General features: G+C 45.1%; 1 protein-coding gene across 12 annotated transcripts in view; it reads left to right on the top strand.

Moving 5' to 3' along the window:
• The window catches only part of TEAD1 (TEA domain transcription factor 1), a 260,643-nt gene that overhangs the window by 67,556 nt on the left and 166,601 nt on the right, over positions 1–26,486 (top strand). For all 12 annotated transcript variants that reach the window (XM_067749861.1, XM_067749859.1, XM_067749857.1 and 9 more), the window contains one exon: positions 15,371–15,626. In XM_067749861.1, the coding sequence (XP_067605962.1) occupies positions 15,470–15,626 (157 nt within the window). In that variant the 5' untranslated portion in view covers positions 15,371–15,469. The remainder of the gene's footprint in view (positions 1–15,370; positions 15,627–26,486) is intronic.

The following is a 26,486-nucleotide window of genomic DNA, read 5'->3' as shown; positions in this document are numbered from 1 at the left end:
CACATGAGCAGGAGCGAGCTGGATGAGGTCCTCTCTTCCCGGAACTAGACTGACTGTTTTTAAAGCAGAATGAAACTGCCTCTCATTTCACTATTTATTTGGTGTTCTTCTAAATTTGTAGAGCTCAAACTCTGCTTAGTACGTTCCTTTTCTGAAGTTTTTACTGATTTGATTGGGAGAGAGCTAGTTTTTCTTAAAAGCTAAAAAATAAAACACACAGAATCTGCCTGTCTGCATGTCTGTTAGCTGCTGTTGGCTGCCACTAAGATTGTCATTTTAAGTACCTCCTTTTTTAAACATTTGCAATAGATAGAGTCCTGTTTAGATTACTGCTGTGCCATATAATGCTTGTAACCCTGATATTTTAACATGAAACATAAATCAGTAACTGCAAAATAACATGACATTGGGGAACCTTTCTCCATCAAAATTAACTTAAAAACAAACAACCAACCAACCAGAGAATCCTTTTTCTCCCCCCTTTTGGATTTTATTTTTTTAAATCTTCTTTCTCTTTTAACACCTTCAGGCTGGGAATCTAAGGTGCCTATTAGAGTTAGCCGTCTTCCCCTGCCAGAGCATTCACAGCGTCTCTCACATGTAAGAGATTACAATGGGAAACTTCACCCACCCGGTTCACTGCCTGGTCTGGGGTTTACCTGCCCAGCTGGAAGAAGGGCATCTTTCCTAATAGCTGGGTCCCTATCTACTCTCTTATGAAACAGTTGCGAGAAGCCAATTAAAAAGGCATAGTGTGTGGAGTAAACCAAGATGAAAGCACAATGGATGGAGATTCAATAACCTGCTAACTCCCTGTAGTGATTGAAGTTAACTCTGTTTGAAGTACCCAGGCTGGGTCAGACCACATCAAGCCAGCAGTGTTCCTGCAAGAGGATAGCACAGGAGTGAACTGTAATTTTATTTTAGGGAAAAAAAATACATAAATGCTTTTTATTGGCCTTTTCTGTTTTGAAGGTCTGTCCCTCCTTCACTAGGCCTAATTAGCTCTGTCATGTTTGGATTTAATTTTGAGAAAATTAAAGCTGAGTAATATCAGGAATTTGTTGAATGGGAATACTTGTTAAAATCTTCACTGACCCAAATCTGACTTTTATAAATAGTATTAAATAAGCAAACTTAAAAAAAACCCCAAACAAACCCATCCCCCTCTTGCCTTAAAATAATGTTTTTAAAAGCACATTCAACATACTTAAGAATAATATATAAGCTACTCTGGATTGGATGCTAAATGAATGAGTTATTGCAGGGGCTGTAGTGGTGATGTTAGGAGTATACTTATGAATTTAAAGTACATTTTGTAAAGCCCAGTTCCTCTTCGACACAGACTCAAATGTCTGCTTTTCTTCTCCTGGTTCTCTCTTTCTCACCTTTCCCCTCCTGCACTTGGCCTGCACGCCTGCCTGGTGTGGGCCCGCTGTTATTTTTGTGGTAACCTGACACTTTGGCCAGCAATCGCAGCCCCCAGGTCCCTGGGGGGTGAACTTGCTGTGAGCTGAAAAGGCAGGCTCCAGATCTGATCTCCCAGGTGGAGCAGCTGCTGCAGCAGGGCTGGGGGATGCCACAGACTGGGGAGGAGGGGTGTGTGTCACCAGTTCAGCCCTCGGATTGTGGCTTGTCAGGCAACAGGCCCTACCTTGAGATGGGGGGCCAGTAGAGGCCAGCTAGTCAGGGGTTTTGGAGACTGGAGGAAGGTTTTAAGCTACTACGTTTTTTTCATTTCATTCTGTGGGTCTGGTCTAGAGTATGCCTGAGGCTGTCTTTGTGATTCCTTAGACAAGGATGAGTTTCTTAATAGTCACGAAGATTGTATTAATATTTTATGTTAAACTAAAGCGAACAATTTTATCAAGCTGGGGTAGGGACGAGGTACAGAAATGAATGGGACAGAGCCCCTGTCTTCTGGAAATCTGCAGTATAGCAGGAATGACAGATATATAAGAAGTAGGTATTAATTATAGTTGTGTACGTTCATTCAGCAATTATTTGAGGACCTTCAGCGTGTCAGGCACAGCTCAAGACGTGTGCACACATACCCACTGATCTGTAAACATACAGATTAAGTAATGTATATAATGGTTGCCGAGGATTGAGACATCTATACTTACATGGATCATCTCGTTTAATCTTTCAACAGGTATGTAATGTTAATTCTCATTTTGCTTTGTACCTGCACGCGCACGCACACACACACACACACACACAACACCCTGAGACACAGCTAACAAGTGGAGAACTCAAAATTAAAACCTCTGGGATTCTAAAGTCTTATATACTCTTTATATACACATATTTTTAACTGTTTGGCCATCTAGACTCTCCAGATGCACAGTGTCCTCCCTGGAATTGCAGGGGTGCCCACAAAGGAAAGCACTTAGCAAACATTTTTGGAGTTGCAACAATTCATCTGATAGTGAGAGACGTTAAACATAGGAATGCCAAGGGACTTACCGATCAGCTGGAAACAGTATCTTAAGAGAAATTACAGTGAAGCGTACCAAGTATGGTGTTGGAAGTTTGCTTGAGGTGCTATGAGGACATGGAAGTGACTTCTCCTAGTGGAGGAATCTGCCAAGGCTTCCCAGAGGAGAGGTTGGTGGCTTTGGTCTTGAAAGGACCAGTAGACATTCATTAGATGGAATTGCTGGTGAGAGAAGCAGCGGAGCAGAGGGGCCCAGGTGGCTGAGGGGGTGAAGTAGGCAGCCTGCTGTGTCTGGGCACCTTGGAGTGGTCTCTGGCTGGAATGTGAGGGACTGCACAGGTGCCTGAGAAGCAGGCTGGGGGCAGGTGGTCAAGGCCATGGGTGCCCTGTTATGCAGTTAGGTCCTGGAGGGTGTGGGCCTCTGCTGAAAGATTTAAAGTGAGCATAGGATAAAAGTCATATTTGCATTTTGGGAAGACTCTGTCTGAAGAATAGCACAGGAGAAGCTGACTAAAAATATATGAGCTGGAGATTCTGATTCAGTACTTCTGGCATCAGGGCTGAGATCTGTATTTTTAAGAAGCCATCTATGTACTTCCCAGGGTTGGGAACCTGGCAGAACTAGGTTGTTGGTAGTGGTGGTGTTTGGGGACATAGGGGACAGCCCACCTCAGGGAGGTGTGAAGAGGTCCTGCCTGTGAGACGGGAGCAAAGTTAGTGGGGGTGGAGAGGAGTGGAGGGGATGCAGTTGAGAGATGAGGGGCCGAGTGGACATTCTTGGTGACGAGTTGCATGGGAAGGGATGGGAGAAGCCTGAGATGATGGCCCTCCTTTGGGTGCTGATTCAGCGAGGTTCTCTGAGGAGCAGAATCCCTCAGAGGGAGCCTGAGGGATTGGGTTCCCTCACCCAGGGCCTGGGAAACCCTTTTTGGATTTTCTTGGGCGATTTTAGAGACAGATCCTTAATATAGAAACGTGACTTGGAAGGTGTCAGTGCCTGGTATGCCAGGTCTGTGTGTCTGTGAGGGTTTGGGTTTGTTTGCTTTGTCTTTGGGCCTTTTAGCCTCTCAAGTCTCGCCCTGTAAGTAAAGTCCTCATTAGTCGTTTGGACTGAGCAGGCATCAACACCGTGAATGTCCGAGACGGGGAGGGCTTTAGCGGCAGTTCACAGGTGTAATTGGAAATGGTGTAAATGTAATTGGAAATGCCTTTTGATTAGAGAGAGGAGTTCCTTGTTCCTCTACCAGGGTTAGGAGAATCTGCAGGAGGAAGAGATCCTGGAAGGAAATACATATCTCTCCCCTTTATTATTATTTTTTTTCTAAAGAGACTCACTCCTCCTTTGTGCGTGTGTGCGTGTGCTGGGGAGGTGTAGAAATATTGATTGAATCAAGCTGTGGCCTTTTGCCTTTTTTGCTTGATACGACTGCCTCATTTGCTGGGGTGGGGAGCGTTGGGGATGAGGAGGGAGAAGTCCGGTGGCGGGTGTCATGACCAGATACCGCTTTCCTTCAGAGCACCTTGAGCCTTGCAGAAGTGAAGCAGATGTTTCGCCTGATTTCAGAGTTGGGTGCCTCAGCTTTTCTGTCGATGCCTCTCTTTGCCTGGGTTTCTTGCCCCACTACATGCCCTGACACGCTTATGGACTGCTTAGAGCTGGTGTTGTGCACACAGTAGGTGCTCAAGTAATATTTGTTAATTTGAATGACTGGTGTATTGTCTAAGGGGGAACAATACTTATTCTGCCTCAGCCAGTTTCCTGCCAAGATTCTTTCTCCTGCTGAAGTCGCACTGGGTATAAAACAAGGACCGGTTTTCCATTTGGAGGGCAGGGATGGGGGCGAGGGTGAGGCTTTAATTGGCCCCTGAATTTGCATCCCTCTCAGTGTAAGACCAGTTTTGCAGCTGCTCTATCCCTGTATCATCATTAAATGGCAGATGTGTTTCTCATTGGAGGGGTGGGGACTCAGTTGTATCAGTGACGCTGGGAACGGGTAGACATTTGTGAACAAGCAGTGTCATACATTTTTGGTTTGTTGATACACTTGCTCTCATTGCCATTTGCACGTTGGCCATGTGCACACATGTGTCACTGTGTAAGCATAGCAGTCTAGTCCCCACGTTGGGTTCAGGATGACCGCGCTATCCGCGAGGGACCAGGGAAATACGTGGAACCCTCCACGACCAACTCTGAGAGCATTTATTGGAAGAGCTGAGTGACTGGGCACCAACAGAGTGAATCCTGTGGTTCTAGGCTGTTTAAACAAGCACACCTGTATAAACGGTCATTGTCTTTTTGTGCATTAAAAGGCCTTTATAAATTTGGAACGCTTCAGGGATGAGCCACACTGTAACACTTGAATTTATCTAGAGAACTCTTTTGGACCACACCACACTGAAAATGCTTTTTTCTAAATGTCGGTTCATTGGTTTATTTATTTATTTTTGGCTGTGTTGGGTCTTTGTTTTTGTGTGAGGGCTTTCTCTAGTTGTGGCAAGCGGGGGCCCCTCTTCTTCATCGCGTTGCGCGGACCTCTCACTATCGTGGCCTCTCTTGTTGCGGAGCACAGGCTCCAGACGCGCAGGCTCAGTAGTTGTGGCTCACGGGCCTAGTTGTTCCACGGCATGTGGGATCTTCCCAGACCGGGGCTTGAACCCGTGTCCCCTGCATTGGCAGGCAGATTCTCAACCACTGCGCCACCAGGGAAGCCCTGAAAATGCTTTTGATTAAACAATTTGGATTCCAAATTTATAAAATTGCCGGTTCTTCATCCTTTATCCCCCCAAATACACACATACACTAACACACACACCCCCCTTTAGGAGTTGCTTGCATACTCCTGATATTGCTGGCGTTTTCTTGTTGCCTTTGAATGAAACAACCCAAACTTTTTGTTGCTGTGTGTGTGGCCCCTTGTGGTCTGGCTCAGTTTACCTTTTGTTTTCTTGCTTTGTCTTTTCTTCACCACATCCCCTTCACAGATACCCATCTCTGCACAGGCCTCCCTGAGCTTTCTCATAATTGGCCTCGTAAGTCCTGCTCAGACTTCAAGACCAGCCTAAGCATCACCTCCCATGAGGCCCTTGTTGACCTGAGAGACAGAATCAGCTCCTATTTCTGTGCTCCAACAGCACTTAGTTCATTCCTCTTTTGACATATTATATTCATGCACTTGTTCATTCATTTCTTCACCCGTGGGTTCATTATTTTAGGCACCCTTTGGGTCATTATTTTTGGGGAGCACTGACTGTGTGCCAGACCTTCATTAAATGCCAAGGACAGGAAAATGACTAAAGGCATGGACCTAAGCCTTAAAGATCTCACAAACCCCCAGGGTTGACAGCCACAGAGACGGATCATTCCTGTGCAGTGAGTGAGAGGGTTCATTTGTCCTGGGGAGCGAAGGTGCTTTCTGCAGGAACATGGCGGGAGTGGCTTCCCAACGAGTGGCTTGAAGTCTTGAAGGATAATTAACCTACTTCTGTGTCTCCCTGCTGGAAGGGTGCTCCTTGAGGGCAGGGAGGGGAGCATGTTTATTTCCTCTCTCTAGTGCCTGGCACATGGGTGGGGAGACATGGGATGGGGGGTTTCAATAAATCTTTGATCATATTGAATTGAAACAGATAATAAAAAGAAAACAGAAATTATTTCCCCTTCGTGATTCTGCCCTGTCCTGTTTCAGAGTGAATTTAAGGCAGCTTGCAAGGCTGTAGAAGAGCACAAATTAAGAAGCAGGGAAAGAAGGAAGAAAAAGAAGAGGATTGAGGCAGGGACCTCAAAAAGCGGGTTTGGGAATGAAACCAAACTTGCCAACCATACAACCACCGTGCTCTGTCTGAGGGGCCTGCCAGTGGGGCTTAGTGCTCTTTGGCAGTGAGTGAGGAAGCCTAGTCGGGTGAACACGAGGTGAAAAACACGTGGTGTTTTGTTGGTTATTGAACTTTCCATTGGGACCTTTGTAAAGAGCAATCTGTGTAATGTGATGAAGGACATACTCAACTTCTTGGAGTACATCCAGTGACTAATTCATGGGATGTTTCTGGGTATGCTGATGGTATCACGTAAAAGCATAATTCAATAAAAGCAGTTTATCTGGAGCTCCTGGAATACACTTTCTCTCAGATAACTGTGGAATCACTATGGGACTGGAACAGATAGTTCTACCTGCTGTTCAGTCTGTCCCTCTTTTTTATCCAGTGTCCTAATGCTACATGCCACTGCCTTCGGTCCTAGAGGTCACACAAGCTCTGTTTCTGTTCCCAAGGAGTTTGATGATCATGTGTTGGGACTCAGAAAATACTCATGTATGATATGGGATCAGTATCTCTATGATCAGATGCATTAGAAATGGGTATTTAAAGTAAGATGGGCCAGACCAACACTCGCACAAAAATGTAAACATGATTTGTGATGGTTGAGAGGATGGAAAGGAGCAACATTTGTCGCCGTGTACTGTGTTCTTGGTTACCCTAAGTTGGCAGGAAAGAGGAGTTTTTTCCTTCTGGGCATGTTGGAGCCTAAATTTTGGATTCTCTGATGCGGTGATGATGATAGTCTCATGGATCCATTGGGTCTTTAGAGAGCATTTGAATGCCACTGTACCCAGTTGAAGACCCTGAGCAGAGCTTGGTCCTCACAGTTCAGCACTTTCAAATGCCATCTTTTTCCAGTTTTCCTTGTCGATTGGCTTATGACCCAAGCAGAAGTCAGCCCTGGATTTACCTGTTGCTGCTTTCACCCAGCATGCTGTGTAATAATCCAGGGTAGACGGAGGCATGGCTAGAATGGGGGAAGCATCCTAAATCATAGAAACTGGAGAAGGCAGCCCAGGACCGTTTCTCTGTGTAGAGTGGAGAGGGCCACTCCTAATGCAGCAGAATTAGGATTCCGCATCGGCCAAAGGAGCTGCATCCGGGCAGCCCAGCTGCTGGGACTGGGAGTCAGTCCAGAGCCAACACATCATTAAGCTGGCCGGCAATGAGTTGTGTAACACTGAGTGAGTCTCCACCAGCTTTTGTAAGAAGGATGGTGCCTTCTTACAACAAACCCACCACCCCATGTCTCCCCACCCATGTGCCTACAGACTTGCCACCTAGGGAACAGCACCTTGATTGCACGAGGCCCATTTGTTTGGCATTCCTTCTGACCTGGGGCTGAGACGGACTCTTTTGCAATGCTTGTCTTAGGGTCTGACCAAACGCAGCATATGTGTTTATCTGATGTGCTGGTAGCTTTTAAAATATGAACTGTCAGGATGTCCCTGGTGGTCCAGTAGTTAAGACGCCGTGCTTCTACTCTAGGGGGCACAGGTTCGATCCCTGGTTGGGGAACTAAGATCCTACGGGCCGCACGGTGTGGCCAAAAATAAAAAATAAAAAAAGTAAAACTGGGGCTTCCCTGGTGGCACAGTGGTTAGGAATACACCTGCCAGCACAGGGTACACTGGTCTGGGAGGATCAAGCCCTGGTCTGGGAGGATCCCACATGCCGTGGATCAACTAAGCCCACGTGCCACAACTACGGAGCCTTGGCTCTGGAGCCCGCGAGCCACAACTATGAGCCTGAGTGCCACAACTACCGAAGCTCGCGCGCCTAGAGCCCGTGCTCCGCAACAAGAGAAGCCACCACAATGAAGCCTGTGCACTGCAATGAAGAGTGGGCCCCGCTCCCCGCAACTGGGGAGAGCCTGCGCGCAGCAATGAAGACAGCCAAAAATAAATAAATTTTAAAAAAAGTAAAATGAAATATGAACTGTCTACTTTTGATTTTTAATCTGTACTCATTGTTGTGTAAAATTCTGAGGCATCCTGATAGGCTGATGGTGAATCTCACCACCTAAGAAAGTAACATTACCCATGACTTAGTGACTAAGGAGTATTTTTTTCCTGGTATTTGTTTTCTTTGTTTAAGCGTTAGGATTGGTGAGTCTACTTGAAATGTGTGTTCACTCTACAGACCTTTTGGAATGGAGGAGTTAGTTTGGGGGGTTTTCTTTGACTGTTATTCCTGGGAAAGGGCTTAGGAATGTTCCTTTTGAAATGCTACTTACTGCTAACTCTTGTGGCATTTTTTTCTTTTTTCCCTCTTAGAGCATTAAAGAAGCTTCTGTTTCTGGCTTTGAAACATGTTTCCCAAGGTTAAACAACCCACCTTCCAGGGATCCATGACTTGGGCTACAGGTCATGTCATCCAGCTTACGCTCCCCTTACAGGTGCACTGTTCTTGATAGCAAGTCTTCTCTTGGCATGGTCAGATGGCATAGATTGCCTGGACCTGAGTGTATGGCCTTGTCTTTTTGAAGGAGCCTACTGATGGAGAGCAGTGATGAAGCTTGCCTGGTGATGGTGAAGAGGAAAGGAAGAGACAGGAATTTCTGTTCTTAATGGCTAACACATTCATTAAGGGGATGGGGAAGGTGATTCCCTCAAAGGCTGGTAATACAGAACCACATGGCATGAAATCAATCAGAACCTTTCTCGAGCTGTCACCTGGGCAAGTACTTGGAGCTGATGGAGCGGAGAATTAATCAGGGAATCTCAGGAGGGTAATGCTAAGACCTCTGATGGGGTGCTCAGCATCGGGGTCTTGGTGAAGAGGTGTTGGCTTGTTGATGGATCCTGTTGATAGAGAAGTGATTTTCGAAAAGGAGAAGGTGTAATTATCTGCTCCTTCCTGCTGAAATTAGAGGGAACCTATTGGCAATTGGAGTGTATGACACTAAGGCTCACTGGCTGATACTGACTGCACAGCAGACGTTCCGTCTCTCTGGAGACTGCCTTCAAAACAAGGCTGCAGATCCTCACCTGTATTTCTCAGGCCACTTGTTAGCAAGTTTGGCTAGCCTCTGAAATGGTAGGAAAATAACAGCTCTCCCCATTTACATATGCAAAAGCGATGAACCGTCATTAGTGTCTGACATTCCTCCCAAGTACCCAGGGAGGTGAGTCAGTATCATAACTATTCATTAGGAATTCATTAGACTGTGCTTCATGGTGTCATGTTGTGGACAGAGCTGAGAATTCAGCACTGCCTACATTCTCTCCCTTTCAAATCCAGCCTCCAACTCACTGTCTAGTGAGGATGTAGTTTGAGTCCAGTATTCCCATGGAACGTGCATTCTATCTGGAGCAATGACTATTAAGCATATGTGACTTCAGTCAACTTATTTAGGCCTCTGGACCTCATAAGGTAGGAATAATACCCAGTGCGGGCAGTGCAGTTACTAAATACGATCCTGTAGGTCAGCAGTCCCCAACCTTTTCGGCATTAGGGACCGGTTTTGTGGAAGACAGTTTTTCCACGGACCGGGGTGGGGCGGTGATGGTTCAGGCGGTAATGCGAGCGATGGGGAGCGGTGGGGAGCGGCAGATGAAGCTTTGCTCTCTCGCTGGCTGCTCACCTCCTGCTATGTGGCCCAGTTCCTAACAGGCTGTGGACTGGTACTGGTATGCGGCCCGGGGGTTGGGGACCCCTGTCCTAGAAGACCCAAACCATATTTGTCCCTTTAACACAAAGGGCTCTTGATTGTCTGTAATCGTGATTAATAAATAAGAAGTTGAATCAGACAGCTAACTCGTGGTTATCCAAACTGTGCTTGGCATAAGTCTGTCCTCTTACATCTTCTTGGTTTGCTGATTTCCTTTGGGGCTCTTTATTATTCATTAGAACCTTGGCCAGAGTCAGAGTGAGGAATGGGAAAGGAGCTGAAACTCTGACCCTTCTCATGGAAAGCTTGGGTGATAAGTTCAGTCATGTTGTTATCAAAGAGTGTTCACATCATTTGGTTGTTGGTTCATTTTTTCTTTCTTTGAATATTTATTATGCCAAGTACTGTGCTAGCACAGGGGATAATGGTGACTGTAGTAGTCCTTGCCCTCAAGGACATTGGGATGTGGATGGGGGGAGTGATAACAAACCAACTTAATCTAAGATCTCTTATAGGTAGTCTTTGGAAACACAGGTGATGAATGATGAAGTTGGTTTCCTTCAGTGTTAACGGTGGAAACTGAGGCACATGGCGGATACTGTGTGGTCCAGGGTTACTTGGGTAGAGGCAGAGTCCTAACTTCCAGTCCACCTCTTTTCTTGGTGCCTCACAGAGTATGAAGATATTGGCTGAAATAAGCTTTATGGATTTTTTTTTTTTAGATCCTCACGTTCAGTGACATTTCCCTAATCATGAGGGTTAGTTAAAACTAATACTTTTATTTAAGAGCTCTTAAATCACCAGTAAGTGGGTGAGATGCTTACATTATGAGAGACCCACAGGAATTAATATAAAGGGAGCAGCGATTCCTGTGTCCTGTGTCATACCCCTTGTGCATACGTTCCTGGGATAGAGTTGGTGTCAGAAGCACCTGCATTGACCATCTAACCTCCTTCTTCCCCTAGACTTTTAAATCAAAATATGTACTGGTTGAATACTATGTGTGTGTGTGTGTGTGTGTGTGTGTGTGTGTGTGTGTGTGTGTATGTATATACATATATATATATGCATATATATATATATACACACACACACACACACATATATATGTATAATGTTCATCATATAAGATGTCATTCCAATGTGCTCATGTTACCTGTCTTGAAATGTAAGTGGGTAATCCTGAAAGAATGATTCATTTAGGCAGTGTGGCTATTAGCAGGAATGTTTGGGTCACTGGTAACATTTCTTTTTGGAGTTTATTCCAGTGTGGCTGGGAAGAGTTTCAGGAAAAAAGGAGGTTTTAGAAAAGTGTTAATGATGGAAACTGAGGCACATGGGGGCTACGTGATATATAGTACATTTTCAACCAACAACATTTTCCCTTCTCTCTTTTGTTTTAGGCATTCGTTTAGATTTAGGGTTATTCCCCTCAACGAAACTTCCCAGAAGAATATGAAAACTATTGATTGTGTGCGTTATAAGTGCAGGCGTTTGTTACCAATTTAAATTTTCCATTTAGGCATCTGAAGACCTTAAGGAAGAGGATCCTTTAAACTTATTTCCCAAAGGGAGCCATTAGGGAAGCTCCTTCATTTCTTTACCATCCCATTATCAGTAGGTGTTTGGGCATCACAAGGTCCATACCACTGTCTAGAGATGATGGACTTGAAAACGTCATCTGTTCATGGTTTTTCAGATGATAGAACACCTTCATTCATTATCTCACTAAATCTTTATGGAAACTCCATGGGGTAGAGTCCCTCCACTACTTAATGATTTTTCTGCACTGGGGTTGCATTTAATTTATTATTTTCATTTTATAAATTAAAACCTGAGCCTCTAGAGATTACCTAATTTAGTCTGGGCTGCGTGGCTAATGGGTGAGACAGGTTTGGAATCCAGATCAGTTTGAATCTTAATACCATACACCCCACCCCCAACCCCCGCTGCCCCCTCCACCCCCTCTGCCCCACAATGCTATATTCTTCATTTACTGAAGTGAGTGAAAGTTGGCTCCCTTGCTCAAAGGATGTATGAGGAGGTGAGGACATCAGCTCTGCAGGCACAGATATTCTATGCGTATATCACTTGATTAGATCTTATTGTTGGTAATAAGCAGGTGCTTGTTATTGTACATTCAGAAGCCAGGTAGATCGGGTGGTAGTTAACTAATTCCACACATTTTTAGGATGCTCCTAATGTGTGGCTGATTCTCTCAGAGCCACTAGATACAAGGATGGTTTCCAGGATGAGGTGGATTTTGAGCTGGGCTGGAAGGGAACGGAGGGATGGAATTTGGTATCCAGTACAGGGAGCTTTTCTCAGCCAGTCCTAGTCTTGTGATTGGAAACTCTGCCCATACAAGGCCTCATCTTACAGTTGGGTTGTAAAACCAAGGGCCTGTAGAAGTCTGTGGATTATGTATCTGGTAGCTTCTGGGGCTGTGTCCTGGCCCTTGTCCAGAGTAGGTAATTCCATCCTGCTGAGCTCCAGTTCACCAAATGCAAGAGCCTGGACACGGAGTTCTTCTTCCCTTTGTAATAAATGAATAAAAACATGTGAGCATTTAGAGCAGCGCCTGTGGTTCCTAAGTGGATGGATCAATTGATGCTAGTTAATATTGCATTCCCCAACAACCAAGGAGTTGTGACCCTTAGCTTTAGAGGTAACTTGAAGGGGTTGTCTGCAAGACTCTGCTGCCTGTCTTATGAGGCCATCTACCACTTGTTGAACTAACAGGAAATTTTTCCTTATGTTAAGCCATAATCTTCTTTGGAACTTCTACAAAGCAGGTCTAACACCCTCCCTGTGTGTAACACCTTCAGAAGTTGTTTGGTGTCTGAGGACATTAAGCTTGGCAGTTATGATTCAGAAAGATCTTACCAGTTTTGAGCCACTGGCTAAGGCTAAAAATAATGGAATTTAATAGAATAGATATAAATTCCTGATTTTAGCTCCTAACCCAATTGATCAAGAGTCGGGATTCAGGAACAGCACTTGGAGGGTGGGAGCTTAGAAGTTTTATGGATCCTAAGTCCACCTCTGAGTGGACTTTTATTTTATGGACATTTATTGAAGGTTGTGACAAACTGGGCTGGGCAAGAGGGATGATGTGAATTGTGTCTAGTCTGGAACATGGTCAGGAGACTGGGGGCTGCTCTGGTCATACCTAAATGGGTGTCTTCGGGGAGATTTGCTTCCCCAAGGCATGGATAGACCTCAAGGCTGAATGATTAGAAGTTAATCAGGAGATGGGTTTTAGCCTAATAGATGGAAGAATTTCAACATGTTAGTACAAAGGAGGTGATACTGGGAAGGTAGTGGGTTCTTTGTTATTGTTATTGGTGATGTTCATGCATAGACTGACCAGTTAATGAGATGTGTCAGAGGGGACCTCAGCTATTGAATTAGGGTTGTTGTGTTTTGGTCTGGAGACTCTGAGGCTTTCAATTATATGGTAATGTTTTTTTTTAGTCAAATAAAGTTCCCCTGGTCCCCTGGATTCCATCCCTCTACCATAGTGGTTGAGCGCTGGACACAGTTTAATCTTAAAATGTGGCTCTCTGGAGTGAAGTCTTACTGCTGTGAGCTGCCTGGAGCTGAGGAATTGGCCTGTGTTTTTGTATGTGTCTGGTTTTGTTCGTTTTGTTTTGTTTAGTTTTGGGGTAAGGTGGAGAGGGAGAAGGTGAAGGGCTAGTCACCGCTCAAAGAGTTCACACATATTCTTATAATTTCTCTAATAAACCTCTTTGGAGCTAGACTCTAGGGTAGCGTGCAGTTCAGCTTGGATTTTATAAGACTCTTAGATCCCAACCAAGAAAAAAAATGTAATAATTTGAGAATTCAAAGGCCCACACTGCAGGCATTGTAGAGTTCATCTGGGGGTCAGTCACAAAACCCTTTCTTGTGGCATAATTTATATCTTTAACATTTGGCAATTTTTAAATTCCTGTGTCAGTGTACATGTGTTGGTAAGAAGTAGTAAATATTTTGCTGACAAGTTCTTTGAAAGATGGATCAGTGGCAGCGTTCAAAGGCAGATAACCTGAGGGTTTCCTTTATCCAGGTGCTGCCAAATCTAAAGAGCTGTCAGGATGCGGAGCCAAAAGCACCCGTTGGTTATACCATTTATTGTGTAATGTTCCTGTGCCTCAGACTTTCTGCACCTGGGATCTGTAGATATACACAGCGGGGGAAGGCAGGGGAAGAGGGGTCAGTTGGGAGAGAGAAGGAAAGGGCTGGCTCTCAGAGGTGCTGGCTCTCAGAGGTGACTGCCCTGGGATACAGAGCAGTGCCTGGTACCTAGTAGGGCTGCCTGCATCTGCTTCCCTCCTGGCCGCCTTTGTTGTAATGTTGCATGGACTTGAGGCGGCGGAAGGGGGTGGAATGGTGGTCGCACTAAGCTCTCCATACTCAGGCCCTGCGCCTCCCCTCTTCCAGTCAATCCCCAGGAGGAATTCTTATCCCCTTTTTGGGGAAGGCTTTGAATAAATGATCTGATGCCTTTTCAACAAAGGCATATTGATATGTTAGTGTGCAGACAGCAAGGGGTACTGGATTAGATCATTTTCACATTGGTGTTTGTGCCACTTTGACATTTGTTTGGAATGACCATAGGTTACATGCATAATTTAAGGAGAATAAATCTTTGAGAAAGATTTCTTTTGGTTCTGTAATCTTTAGTGCTACAGAAAAATAAACGAAAGCCTCCCGCACAGTTTTCCTGTGATCAGGAATTCCAAGGAGGCTACCAGACGAAGTGCCTCATGTGGGTGTGAAACATTTCTTCAGATGTGCTGGCCGCTTGCAGTTGTTGCAGGGAAGGCAGGAATTGGGGACAACTTGGTTCCAGCTTCAGGGTTACAATCTAGAAGCTGAGAGTGGCAAAATGACCTGACTTGTACAGTGTAAAAAGCCCTGCGGATAAATGCTATAGAATAGCAGGTCCAGGTCTGCTGGCATTGCTGTTTGTAGAATGAGTATTTGTGATAAAATAATCTCCCTCCTTCTGTCTGCCATTCTGCCGCCATCTTGCTTCTTGGTGATCCCAGTGACAAATTCTCGGATGGTTTGACATTTTAGAGTTATCGTGCTAATTGCCACAGTGAGGTAGACGCCGTTTGTTTTACTTTATTTTCTTTTAAACAACTTGTTCTGCTCTGGAGATTTGATTATCATCGAGCAAAGTGCTCCTGGTAGATAGTAGGTACTTAGCAAATTTTGCATGATTCATTGTGAACTTGCAATTCAGAGTGAGTACTGTTCTCAGATGAAAATTTCCTCTCATCTGTGAAGATTATCCAGCTTCTGCCTGCTGTTTTCTTTCTGTTCCTAACGTGATACATAGGAACAAAAGACACTTGGATCTCAGAATTCCATATTCTCTCCTAGGAGTTATCCTCCAAGCAGAGCTGGTGACTGAAAAGTCTGCGGTAGAAGCAGCGAGAGCAGTATGTTGACGGTTACCGTGTCCTTATACTATCTTTTGATTTCTCTCTTAGGTTTATTTTCTTGAAAAGGCTCCAGGCTTCGGCTTGGAAAATCCAACCGCCAAAATTGAGCCCAGCAGCTGGAGCGGCAGTGAGAGCCCTGCCGAAAACATGGAAAGGATGAGTGACTCTGCAGATAAGCCCATTGACAATGATGCAGAAGGGGTCTGGAGCCCCGACATTGAGCAGAGCTTTCAGGAAGCCTTGGCTATCTATCCACCGTGTGGGAGGAGGAAAATCATCTTATCCGATGAAGGCAAGATGTATGGTAAGTGATTTGAAATGCTCCTTTGAAATGCTGCAACCTGCTTTTGTGGTAAGGGGTCAACGTAGCTAGCCTTCTACTGAGATCCATTCCTTGTATTGGGTTGAATGATCTTTGTACAATTTTAGTTGGCCATCCAAGGGACTGAATCTCAACTGAAGAGGAGAGTCAGTAAAGGACCTCTGGGAAATCATTCCCTGGAGTTTCTTCTTCTTCATATCAAAAGCTCTCGAGGACCAGATAGGAACAGAGGTAGTTGCAGTGGCATATGCAGACACCAAAAGTGGGGACTAATTCTTCTGAATGCACGCCCCATCAAAGGGAAGTGCTGCTGCCTAGCTCCAGATAACTGACTGAAGCTCCGTAGAAATGGGGCCTCGTGCTGCCAAATCTAGCAAGATACATGTTTATATATGATATGTACTCATTTTTAAAAGCCAGCATTTTTTTTTTAAACACAACCCTGTATAGGCCATATAAAACATGCCCAGGGACTTGATCAGACCTTTGAACCACCAGTTTGCTGCGTTGTTGCCAATTTGCAGTTGAATGGCCAGACAAGGCACTGACCCCCAGGCTACTCTGACCAGTCTCCCTTTCCACATGGGGACCCCTCACAGTGCACTCAAAACTCCAAGAGCACCCAAGAGGATGAGACCAGTTGACCAGATGGCTGGGGATGCCAAAGGTGGCAGCAAGCACCCACCCACTAGTCTGGGGCTTGCACACTGGGTTAGGACCTTCCCTGCACCTGCTGTAAAGGCTTCCAGCTGCTGACCTGTACTTTCTGCCTGCTTACCTTTTGGGAAGCAGATGGCAGGTGGTTGCAGATACATTCTGCTTGTCTAATTGGGCACGTTAAGTTGACAGTTTGCACTGTGGCTGAGTCTAAAGAGATGCAAACAAATAACCTAAACTCAAAGAGAACCGGCTCAGCAGCCTAGCGGAGCTTGTTAACTTATCATGGGAGTGATTTATTTCTAAATAATTTGAAAGCTTTTCCATAATAGGGTGTTGTACCTTTAATACCGCACCTCCTTTATCAGGAGCCGTAGGAGGCTGCAGCTCAAACTAGCACCCACTGCTGAGGAGAAAGCAGATGGTGGTGCAGCTGCCACCAGCTGTGCCCCCCACCCTGCCCTACCCCTCTCCAATTTGGATGATGTAATGGAAACAAGGAAAATTTTGCTTTCTGCAGCATTCGAGTCTCTCTCCCTTGGCCAGTCGGTGTCACACACACAGGAGAGAAAGAGAACATAAACCTTCAGTATTTGTTTTATGTTCTCATGTGATCCTTCGTAGCCAAAGAAGCTTCTTCGTGTCTGGTGAAATGGACTCAAGATGAAACATCTCAGCTGCTGTGGGTAGAAAGTTTCAGGGCCTTCGATTTTCTGTGTGCTTGTATCTTTCCTGGGCTACCCTTCCTCAGCCTGGCTATTTGCTTTCAGGGTCTTGTTTTCATACCTAAAAATACAACTTCCCCATTTTAAAGGCAGAGAAAAGCACTTTAATCTTTGAGCCTTCTTTGAAGCTGATTTTATTAGGAGTAGTGAAGGCGGCTTCGGGCCGTTCTACCTTGTACCAACACCCATTTGTTTACCCAGAGATTGTTTTAATCTAAAATACTGGCCTAGTGTTGGACATGCTGGTGGGAAGAACTAATGCCTTTCATTTCTCACTGGGAATATGGGAAAGGAGCTGTCCCTTTAGGAAGCAGGTTTTTGGGCTAGGAATAAGAACATAATTCAAAGCCGGAGTTATTCTTTTCAACTCCAGTTTTGTTTTGTTTTTTTCCATTGATTTTACTTTTTAGGTGGCAGCCATGGTAGATTGAACTAATTTTTTTTGTGAAAATAATTTGTGAAAGAATTCTTGTTGGTGTTCGGGGGTCAAAGGCAGCAGACTAGGAAAAAGAATTGTGAGAAGCTTTGGATTTGAGCCGTCTACCCACAGTGAACTTGAACAATCCTACCCCTTGGTGTGTGTCTGAGTTTTCTCCCCTGTACAAAACGAGGGTAAAGTAGATGATATCCGTGGTCCTTGGGGCGTATATGTTGTATGATGCTGGATTTTGTGACTTGTACTTCAGTAAGAGTGATCAGTCTGTTGACAAATGTGGTGCTGGTTGTGGAGCATGTCTTTAATACTGAAAGTAATCAGATTCTGAGTGCTTCCTGAGAGCGTGTGTTCTTGACGCATAGATTCTTTTTTTCCTGAAATCCACGTTACATTTATTGACTGTGTTGGTGACCAACCTGATTTAAAATTGGGCAGTCATTTTGAGCGAGTAGCATTAGGAATTACAACTGCAAGGTCATGTGTCCTGGTTAGGGGTGCAAGAGATGGATTTGCTGCAGTGGCCCTGAAGCCATCCCCATGTCTAGGCCACTGCCTGGGAGAGAAAACATCCCCTTCAACTCCCTCTCTTTGGCCAGCGTGGAGGAGCTTTGCTTGTACTGCTGCTTTGGAAGGGAAACATGGTGGTTATCAGGGCTATGGGAGATGGAGACTGGATCCCTTCAGAGAAGCTAGCCCAGGTGCCTGAGAGCTGCATGGGACCTGCCTGTAACTTTGAGGGCGAGAGAAGGTTGATTTGGGAGCCTCCACAGTGAGGCCCCAGCCACTCGGGAATTGAGTCATGGGAGCAGTGTGGGACCAGAGCTACTGTTCCTTGGCTTCCAGCCTGTTCCCCATCTTACCACACATGAATCAGGACACAAACCAGACCAGGAGTCGAGGTTTCTGAAGGTCCTAAGAGCATGCTTTTTCTCTTAAGCATTTTGGAAATGAAAACATTGAAAGCATTTTGGATTCCATGGAGTAAAATCAAAATAATTTAATGCCTTCTAGTGAGATACCAAGTGTTTTTGACTTGAGGGGGTTATTCCGGTATTTCTGAGCATCTGTAGAGTACTGTGATGTCACTAATCCTGAGCCTTTGGAGAAGCAAGGTCAAGTGCAGTGCTGATTTATTTTGGTAATGAAGTCTCCTCTGTGGTTGACAGTGGGGCAAATGCGATCTTATAGAGGGGGAAAATGGAAAGCTCTCTTTACTTTGAGGTTTGGGCCATTAGAAAAGATGGCTTAATTTTCCCTATGCTACCTGGGTTGGTGGAGAGGCCGAGCCTTTATGTGTCTGGTCTCCACGTGGACAGATTATTTCTGCTTGCGGTACCCTATGGGTAGGCAGTTGTTCTTAGGGATTATTAGAAGGAGGGTGAGACTTCTTTGACTGTTCTTAAGAGGTTACAAGCTCACTCGCTCTCTTCTCTGTGTTTTCTTTTTCCTTTCTTTTTCGTATTTTTACATTGCTGTGTGTCTCTTTCTCTGTGGAGAAAGCTGTGGAGTAGTTAGCAGGAGGACAAGATGGCAGAGATGTTCTTGATCAGCAGAGTTGTCTGGAATTGAATTTCACAGGAGCAGGTCACAGCTTAAAACAAGACAGAACAAAACATTGAATCACGGGAATATCTGGATGTGTTTTCTATTGCACTTGAAAACCCTAGTCAGGCAGTGTGGTCAAATATCTCTCATAATCAAGTTAGGGACCGGAGCTAACATTCACTGGCTGCTTGCCTCAGAGACACGCAGTGTAGCACCTTAAAGTTTGAACTTTGGAATTGGTATGAAGCCTGGCCCTACCTCTTCTAGACATCAGACTCCGGGCAAGTTGCTCTTCCTCTCTGTGCCTCCATTTCTTCAACTGCAGGAGAGATTTAGATAGATCTTCCTTCACAGGATCGTTATAAGAATTAAATGAACTTGTGGTTTGGGATCCTCCTACCACGCTTGAACAGTGTCTGGCATACAGTGAGAGTTAGTCAGTGTTTCTGAAGTGAAAATAAAGAAGTGCTGTCTGCCAATAGCTGGGTTAAAGGCTTTACATAAAACTTCCGTCTCACGCTCACAACAACATTTTGAGGTGGGTATTGTGATTCCCACTTTATAGATGAGGAAGCTGAGTCTAAAAGGGATAAAGTGGCTTGTGCATGACCAGTATAAATGGTATAGCTGGATGCTTTCAAAACCAGCTCTGATTGACTCCCAAACCCGGACTGTTTCCACTGTGCTTTCATTCCTTCCTTGCTGGAGGTCATTATAAGTGAATTCAACAAGTCAGCATTGAGAGTACCGCCTGTATTCCGGCCCCGTACTAGGGGTTGTCAGGGATACAGCAGCGAGCCAGACAGACAAGTCCCTGCCCTCATGGAGCCATCACAAGTTCATTTGCAGGAAGCACTGACCTGAGGTTAGGGCTGTGTGCCAGAGCTTTCTGGGAAGTCTGAGACCCCTTTGAAGATGTTCACCTTCCACTTAGCCTTTTGAAGCCTGTTCTTGGCCATCAGTGTCCAGGGCACCTGGCCCAATGCTGGCAGAAAGAAAGCTTCTCAAATATCGCAGCGGGGAGGATCCTAGATCATAAGGCTGGCCTTGGTGGTGGCCAGAAAGATGTCTGGAAGATTCTGGTGCCCTAGGATCCTACAGGCAGCTTGGGCAGAGCAATTGCTGGACAATTGATTTCTCCTTTTGTGAGCAGATATCTTCAGGGTCCTTGCTTAGGAGAGCTCCAGGGGTGCCCCCACTTTCTTGCTGGGTTGCCAGGCCTACTGGTCAGCCCTAGAGAGCTGAGTTGTGAGGCATAGAAAGGTTGAGGAGGAAGATATCGCTGGGCCAGTCCTCCCTGGCTGGTCTTCCCCAGTTGCTGACCTGAGCCCTCCCAACCAGGGGAGCACAGGAGTCGGACTTGCCTCTTTTGCTTACTTCATAGAAGTACAAGATAGAGGAGAGAGGGGGCTGCTTCAGTGAGGTCGTGGCAGAACTGACAAGGGGACATCAGAAGGAGTGCACACAAGCAGGCACAGGTGTGCGCCAGTTCATCAGTGCAGACAAAGCGGCTGACATCTGAGGTCCCCATGCTCCTCCTCCTCTGAAGAACTGGGCAAGGCAGTGCAGAGTCGTCCCTCTGGAAGACGGGGTACTTTCACGTCATTTCTATGGGGACCAGGAAGGTGGGCTACCTCTGTGGAGGCCCCAGCAGCCCTGATGTGGACATGGATGTAGAATCTGAGCCCTGTAGGATCTCCAGGCCTTGGGAGAGTGAGCCTTGGGGCCTGACCTGGACTTGTTCTTCCCATTTCTCTGTCTGAACATCATGTGGCATCTTTGATTTCCCCTTTCTGTCTTACCTGTGATTTGGGATATTATTTCAAATGAATTTGCTAGAAATGTGAAGGACAAAGTGCTGTGCCCTTAAAACAGGCTAGAAGCTCCGTAAGGCAGGGGCCCCACCCTGTCTTGCTGGACAGAGAAGGTATCAGTGATGTATGCTGAATATATGCATGTGTGAGTTATTATTTAAAATAAAGAAAGGTGAGTAGGTAAACCTCTGAGCCCCGAGAGGAGCTGGCTAGAAAGAAAGGGAGAAAACAGAAAAAAAAAAAAAGAGAGAGAGAGAGAGAAAGGTGTGTTGGTATATTTAATGGTCTTCCTAGACTGAGAAGGAAGAAATACTGGTTTTTGCTCTGTGTGTTGGCAAATGTTAGTTCAAGAGGTAGGAAGGATTTCTACCCACATAAGCACAGCAACAGAACAAGGGTTAATTCTGGGATCCTCAGAACACATGAGTAATGGGGGATTTTGAAATAGTTTGGTTCCTGTGAGAATAGCAAAGCCAACGTCATCAGTGTTTGGACTGGGAAGTTTAACATAGTGGGGGTCTGACCTACAAAGGTTTATGCACAAGGTGTGAGCCCTTGTGCAATCCAGGTAAAAAATAGCTAATTAGGATGGCTCAAGAACTGGTCATAAGGGCGAAAAAAAAAATAAGAGAGAGAATGTTAAATTATTACCAAGTTGGAAACTTATGCTTTTCAACAGCTTTCTGTGGCAATGGATGAGCGCTGGGATTCGGGAAGACATGGATTCGGGAGTCGTTCAGTGAGGGCCTGTGCTGTGCGTGGACTGTGAGTGGGGACTACAGATGTAAAATAATTAAGAAAGCTGACCTGTTTGACCACTTAACTGTGTGCTAGGCACTTTCTCATTGCTTTAGAATGCGTCGACTTGTTTATTCCTCAGAACAACCCAATGATGTAGGTTACCATGACTATCCCTGTTCTATAGCTGAGGAAGCTGAGGCCCACCAAGGTCAAGTTACTTGCTCAAGGCCACAGTAAATAAGTCGTAGAGTTGACGTTTGAAAGTCAGCTTGATACAACAAGCCAGTTAAGACAACTAACTACAATATTGACATGGAAGGAAGTATATTCTGTTCTAGAGAGATATACGGCTCAGTGGTAGGGCAGTAGAAAGTAACGATTGTTTATGATTGGGGAATGCGCATGTCTATATTTGAAAGTGCAAAAGGCTGGAAGAGTCAGAGTCTGAGAGGCAGACTTAGGTGAACTAACTTTCAATGGGAAAAGGCCACTTAGTGTTTTTTATTTTTTTTTTTTGCTTTTAAACTTACTTTGGGTTACAGACTCCCTTTGAGAATCTATAGAAAGTTGTGGATCTCTTCTCCAAAAGAATGCATGCTTGTGCACAGTTACAGAATTGTTGCATATAATTGTTGCAAGGGATTTCTGAAGCCTAGGTTCACATTTGCTACTGTGGGGAGAGAGAGAGAAGGGGAAGGGCATTCAGGCCTAAGGGAGCAGCATGATAAAGGCACAGAGTCCTGAAAGGACCCAGCTCTGGTGCTCTTAGAATTGAGGGTGTATCCTGGAGGGGGATGGCAGATGAACCTAGAAATGTGGGCTGGCACTGCATTGTGGAGGGCCTCGAGTGCCATGCCAAGGTGTCCGGCGCTCATCCTGGGGACAGAGGGAAGCCATTGCATGTTTTCAGGAGAGGTGATGTGACTCAGCCTGGGTTTGACAAAGCCAACTCTGAAGGCGTGAAGAGAAGTTAGATGACTATTGCAGTAGGCCAGTGGGAGAGGCTGAGCCTAAACTTTGGTACTGACGGTGCTGGCAGAGAAGTTTCAGAGGTCGAACCAACAGGATTGGCTGACCAGATGCAATTTGTGAAAAAGAAGATAGAGTTGAAGATGATTCCAGGGTTCTGCTTCTGGGTGGTGGGGAGGACGATGGGACTATCAAATGGATGGGGAGTGGAGACATGAGAAGCAGTTTGTAGAGAGGAGAGGAATGAGGAGTTGAATTTTGTTATGTGCCGGAGGTGTACTGGGTGGCCATCCAGATGAGGGTGATCTGTGGCGTTCGGAAATTCCTGCTTGGAGCTCAGGCAGCTTGGAGTTGCAGGGGTAGTTTGGGGGCTCATCACCAGAGAAGGGATGAGAATGGGGGATATGCGCAGGCTCACGTGTACTGTGGTGAAATGGGCATGGATTTTAAATGGAGTGTCTGTGTTTGTGGGAGAGTAAAAAGATTGCCTTTTTAAGAAAAAGATAGACCCATCAGTGGTTCCCAAGTCTGACCATCATCAGCAGAAGCACTTGAGAAGCTTAAAACAAGAGACATAACAAAAACAGACTCAAACCAGTTGAATCAGAATCTCTGAGAGTGTGGTCTGGGAATCTGTGTTTTTAAAAGCTCCCTGAGTAATTTGGGTGATCAGCCAGGTTTGAGAGCCACTGGGCTAAGCTACAGCCTGGGTCCAAGAGGACAGGGCCACATTTTTAGAGTTGGTAAAAGAAACAAATGAGGAGGGAATGAGACTGACATTTGGAACAGTCCTTACAGACTTTGGGTACAGGAAATGAGCTACATTATTCAGTTTATGCTCCCTGTGTACAGAGAGGGAACATTACCATGGCCCAGATTTGCCATGTACAGGAAGAGCCGTGAGGTAGTATCTTAAAGGGCATAAAAAGTTAAAGGAAGACTTATTTTAGGACAGGGTAGAGACTTGGCCATTTGGTTAGTAGAGGAGAAAATATATGTAATTGAGGATATGTATGATGGAATAGAACCAGGAAGAGACTTTAAAAGGAGTAGGGCTTCTTTTACTCTGATGCATAATGGCAGGAGAAGGGTCCAGGTAGAGGGCCCAGGGAGGGCATAGTGATTCCTTTCTTCAGATGAGAAGTAAGGCCATGTGAGCTGAGGTGGCTTATGGGCTTTTGAAAAATAGAGCAAGCTTAGTAGAGATACTGTGGGGGAATGGGATATGGACGCACAGGGGTGAGTAAAAGAATTGCTGAGCGGTGGAAGGAGGGCCTGAGAGAAGTTGGAGAACATTACTTTCTTCTTTTAATTGAAATTTTTATTGAGATAATTGTAGATTCACATGCAATTGTAAGAAATAATACGAAGATCCTTTGTACATTTTGCCCATTTCCCCCCAGTGGTTACATTTTGTAAAACTGTAGTATAATATCATAATGAGGATATTAATGTTGATATAATCCACTGATCTTATTCAGATTTCCCCAGTTCTACTTGTACTCATTTGTGAATGAGTGTGTATGTGTGTGTGTGTTTTATTAAGTTCTGTACAGTGTTACCACCTGTGTAGGTTTGTGTATCCACACCTCAATGGTACAGAACAGTTCCAACACCACAGGGATCCCCAGGGTTGCCCTTTTATAACCATACCCAATGCTGTCCTGCTTCCCCTGACTTTACCCCTAACTCCTAGCAACCATTAGTTATTCTCTATTTCTAAAATGTTGTCGTTTCAAACATGTTATCTAGTGAAATCATACTGTATGTAACCTTTTGGGATTGGCTTTTTTCCATTCATCATAATTCCCTGGAGATTCATCCAGGTTGTGTGTGTATCAGTAGTTTGTTCCTTTGATTGTTGAGTGGTTCCCTAGTGTGTATGTACCACAGTGTACTTACCCTCTCACCTGTTCAAGGGTATCTGGGTTGATTCTAGTTTTTGGCTATTACAAATAAAGCTGCTATGACCGTTTATATACAGGTTTTTGTGTGAACGTAAGTTTTCATTTCAGTGGGATAAATGCATTGCTGGGTCAAATGGTAGTTGTGCCTTCAGTTTTTGTTTGTTTGTTTGTTTGTTTTAAACTGCTCAAGTGTTCTTCAGAGCAGCTGTACCATTTTGCATTCTCACTTGCAATCTAGGTTCTCTGCATCCTCACCAGCATTTGGTGGTATCACTATTGTTTGTTTTAGCCATTCTGATAGGTGTGTGGTGATATCCCATGTGGTTTTAAATTGCGTTTCCCTAATGACTAATGATGTGGAACATCTTTTCAGGTGCTTATTTGCCATCTGTATATTCTCTTCAGTGAAATGTCTGTTCATGTCTTTTGTCCCTTTTTTAGTTGGATTATTTATATTTTTACTGTTGAGTTTTGGGAGTTCTTTATTTTAGATATGAGTTCCTTGTCAGGTATGTGGTTTGCAAATATGTTCTCCTTGTCTGTAGCCTATCTTTCCATCTTCTTCACATGGGCTTCCGCAGAGTAAAAGTTTTAAATTTTGATGAGATCCAATGGATTAATTTTCCTTTTTGTGCATTGTACTTTTAGTGTCAAGTCTAAGAACTCATTGCCTAACCCTGGATCCTGAAAATTTTCTTCTGTGTTTTGTTCTGAAAGGTTTCTGGTTTTATGTTTTACATTTAAGTCTATGATCTGTTTTGAATTAATTTTTGTACAAGGCGGAGAACGTTACTTTGGGGGAACCCACTGGTGTTATTATGTGATATATATTTTTTTCTGCCAGGGGATTATTGGTTTATCCATATTTTGACAATGTCAAGGCTTGGGGCCTGAGACACCAAGGTGCTAGTGAGTGCATGCTTGCACCAGTCTAGGTAGGGACAGGGACAAGGTGAAGCTGGAGGGGCCGGCAGGTCGTGACATGTGCTGCTCAGAGGCTGTGCACACGTAGGAGAGGTGGCGGGACAGGAGGCTGTGGTCATGCACAGGTGAGGAAGCATCTGAGGTTAGAGGTGGAGAGATTTCAAGTGACGAGTTTCAAGGTGTGGCCACAAATGTGGTCAACTGATGTGAACGTGGGTGATGGCCACTGGAGACACGGAAGTAGGACATGGTGAGGCTCATCAGCATTGATTGGATAATATGTTGACGTTGAAGTCCACAGTAGTGAACTGTGAATTTGCAAATAAACCTACCAAAGTGTAACCAGTTAGTAGGGGGATTTCTATTTTTCTTTTTCTTTCTTTCTTTTTTTTTTGCGGTACGCGGGCCTCTCACCGTTGTGGCCTCTCCCGTTGCGGAGCACAGGCTCCGGATGCGCAGGCTCAGCGGCCATGGCTCACGGGCCCAGCCGCTCGCGGCATGTGGGATCTTCCCGGACCGGGGCATGAACCCGTGTCCCCTGCATCGGCAGGCGGACTCTCAACCACTGCACCACCAGGGAAGCCCAGGGGGATTTCTTTGAGGAGGACATGACCCCATGGATATGAATGGGAAGAGTTTGATATTGATATGAATGGCATGGGCCTAGTAAAGAGCAGGTGGCAGAACAGTCTGGCAAAAGGAACATCGGGGTCACAAGAAATTGCTAACATTCTCTGCCTTCCTCCTCCCAAATTCTTTGGCTGCCCTAAAACTATGCCTATTTGTGCTGTATCTATATGCCTTGTTGCCCTCATCTGTAGAATGGGGCGAGGAAATCAACATGTTTCTCCATACCTCTCAGCAATGTTGAGAGAAAATGCAATTACGTATGAGAAAGTATTTTGAACTGAATTCTAAAAATACTACTTTTCTTAGGTTAAGCCCCCCTGTTCATGGCACATTGGAAAGGTAGGAAAGTACATTTTGGAGCAGTCACTCAGGGTTAAGTTGCCTAGCCTAAGTAGAGGGGTGTTTGGTTAAGGGAGGTACTTTGGTAGAAACATTTCAGAGTTTCTGCCAAAGAAGGTACTGGAGAAGGGGAGATCAGGGCAAACTTGACTAGG

This window comes from Pseudorca crassidens, chromosome 9 (genome assembly GCF_039906515.1).
Source record: "Pseudorca crassidens isolate mPseCra1 chromosome 9, mPseCra1.hap1, whole genome shotgun sequence".
In the NCBI taxonomy this organism is placed as follows: domain Eukaryota; kingdom Metazoa; phylum Chordata; class Mammalia; order Artiodactyla; family Delphinidae; genus Pseudorca; species Pseudorca crassidens.
The sequence above is the reverse complement of the archived record's forward strand: the minus strand, read 5'-3'. Positions and strand labels throughout refer to the sequence as shown.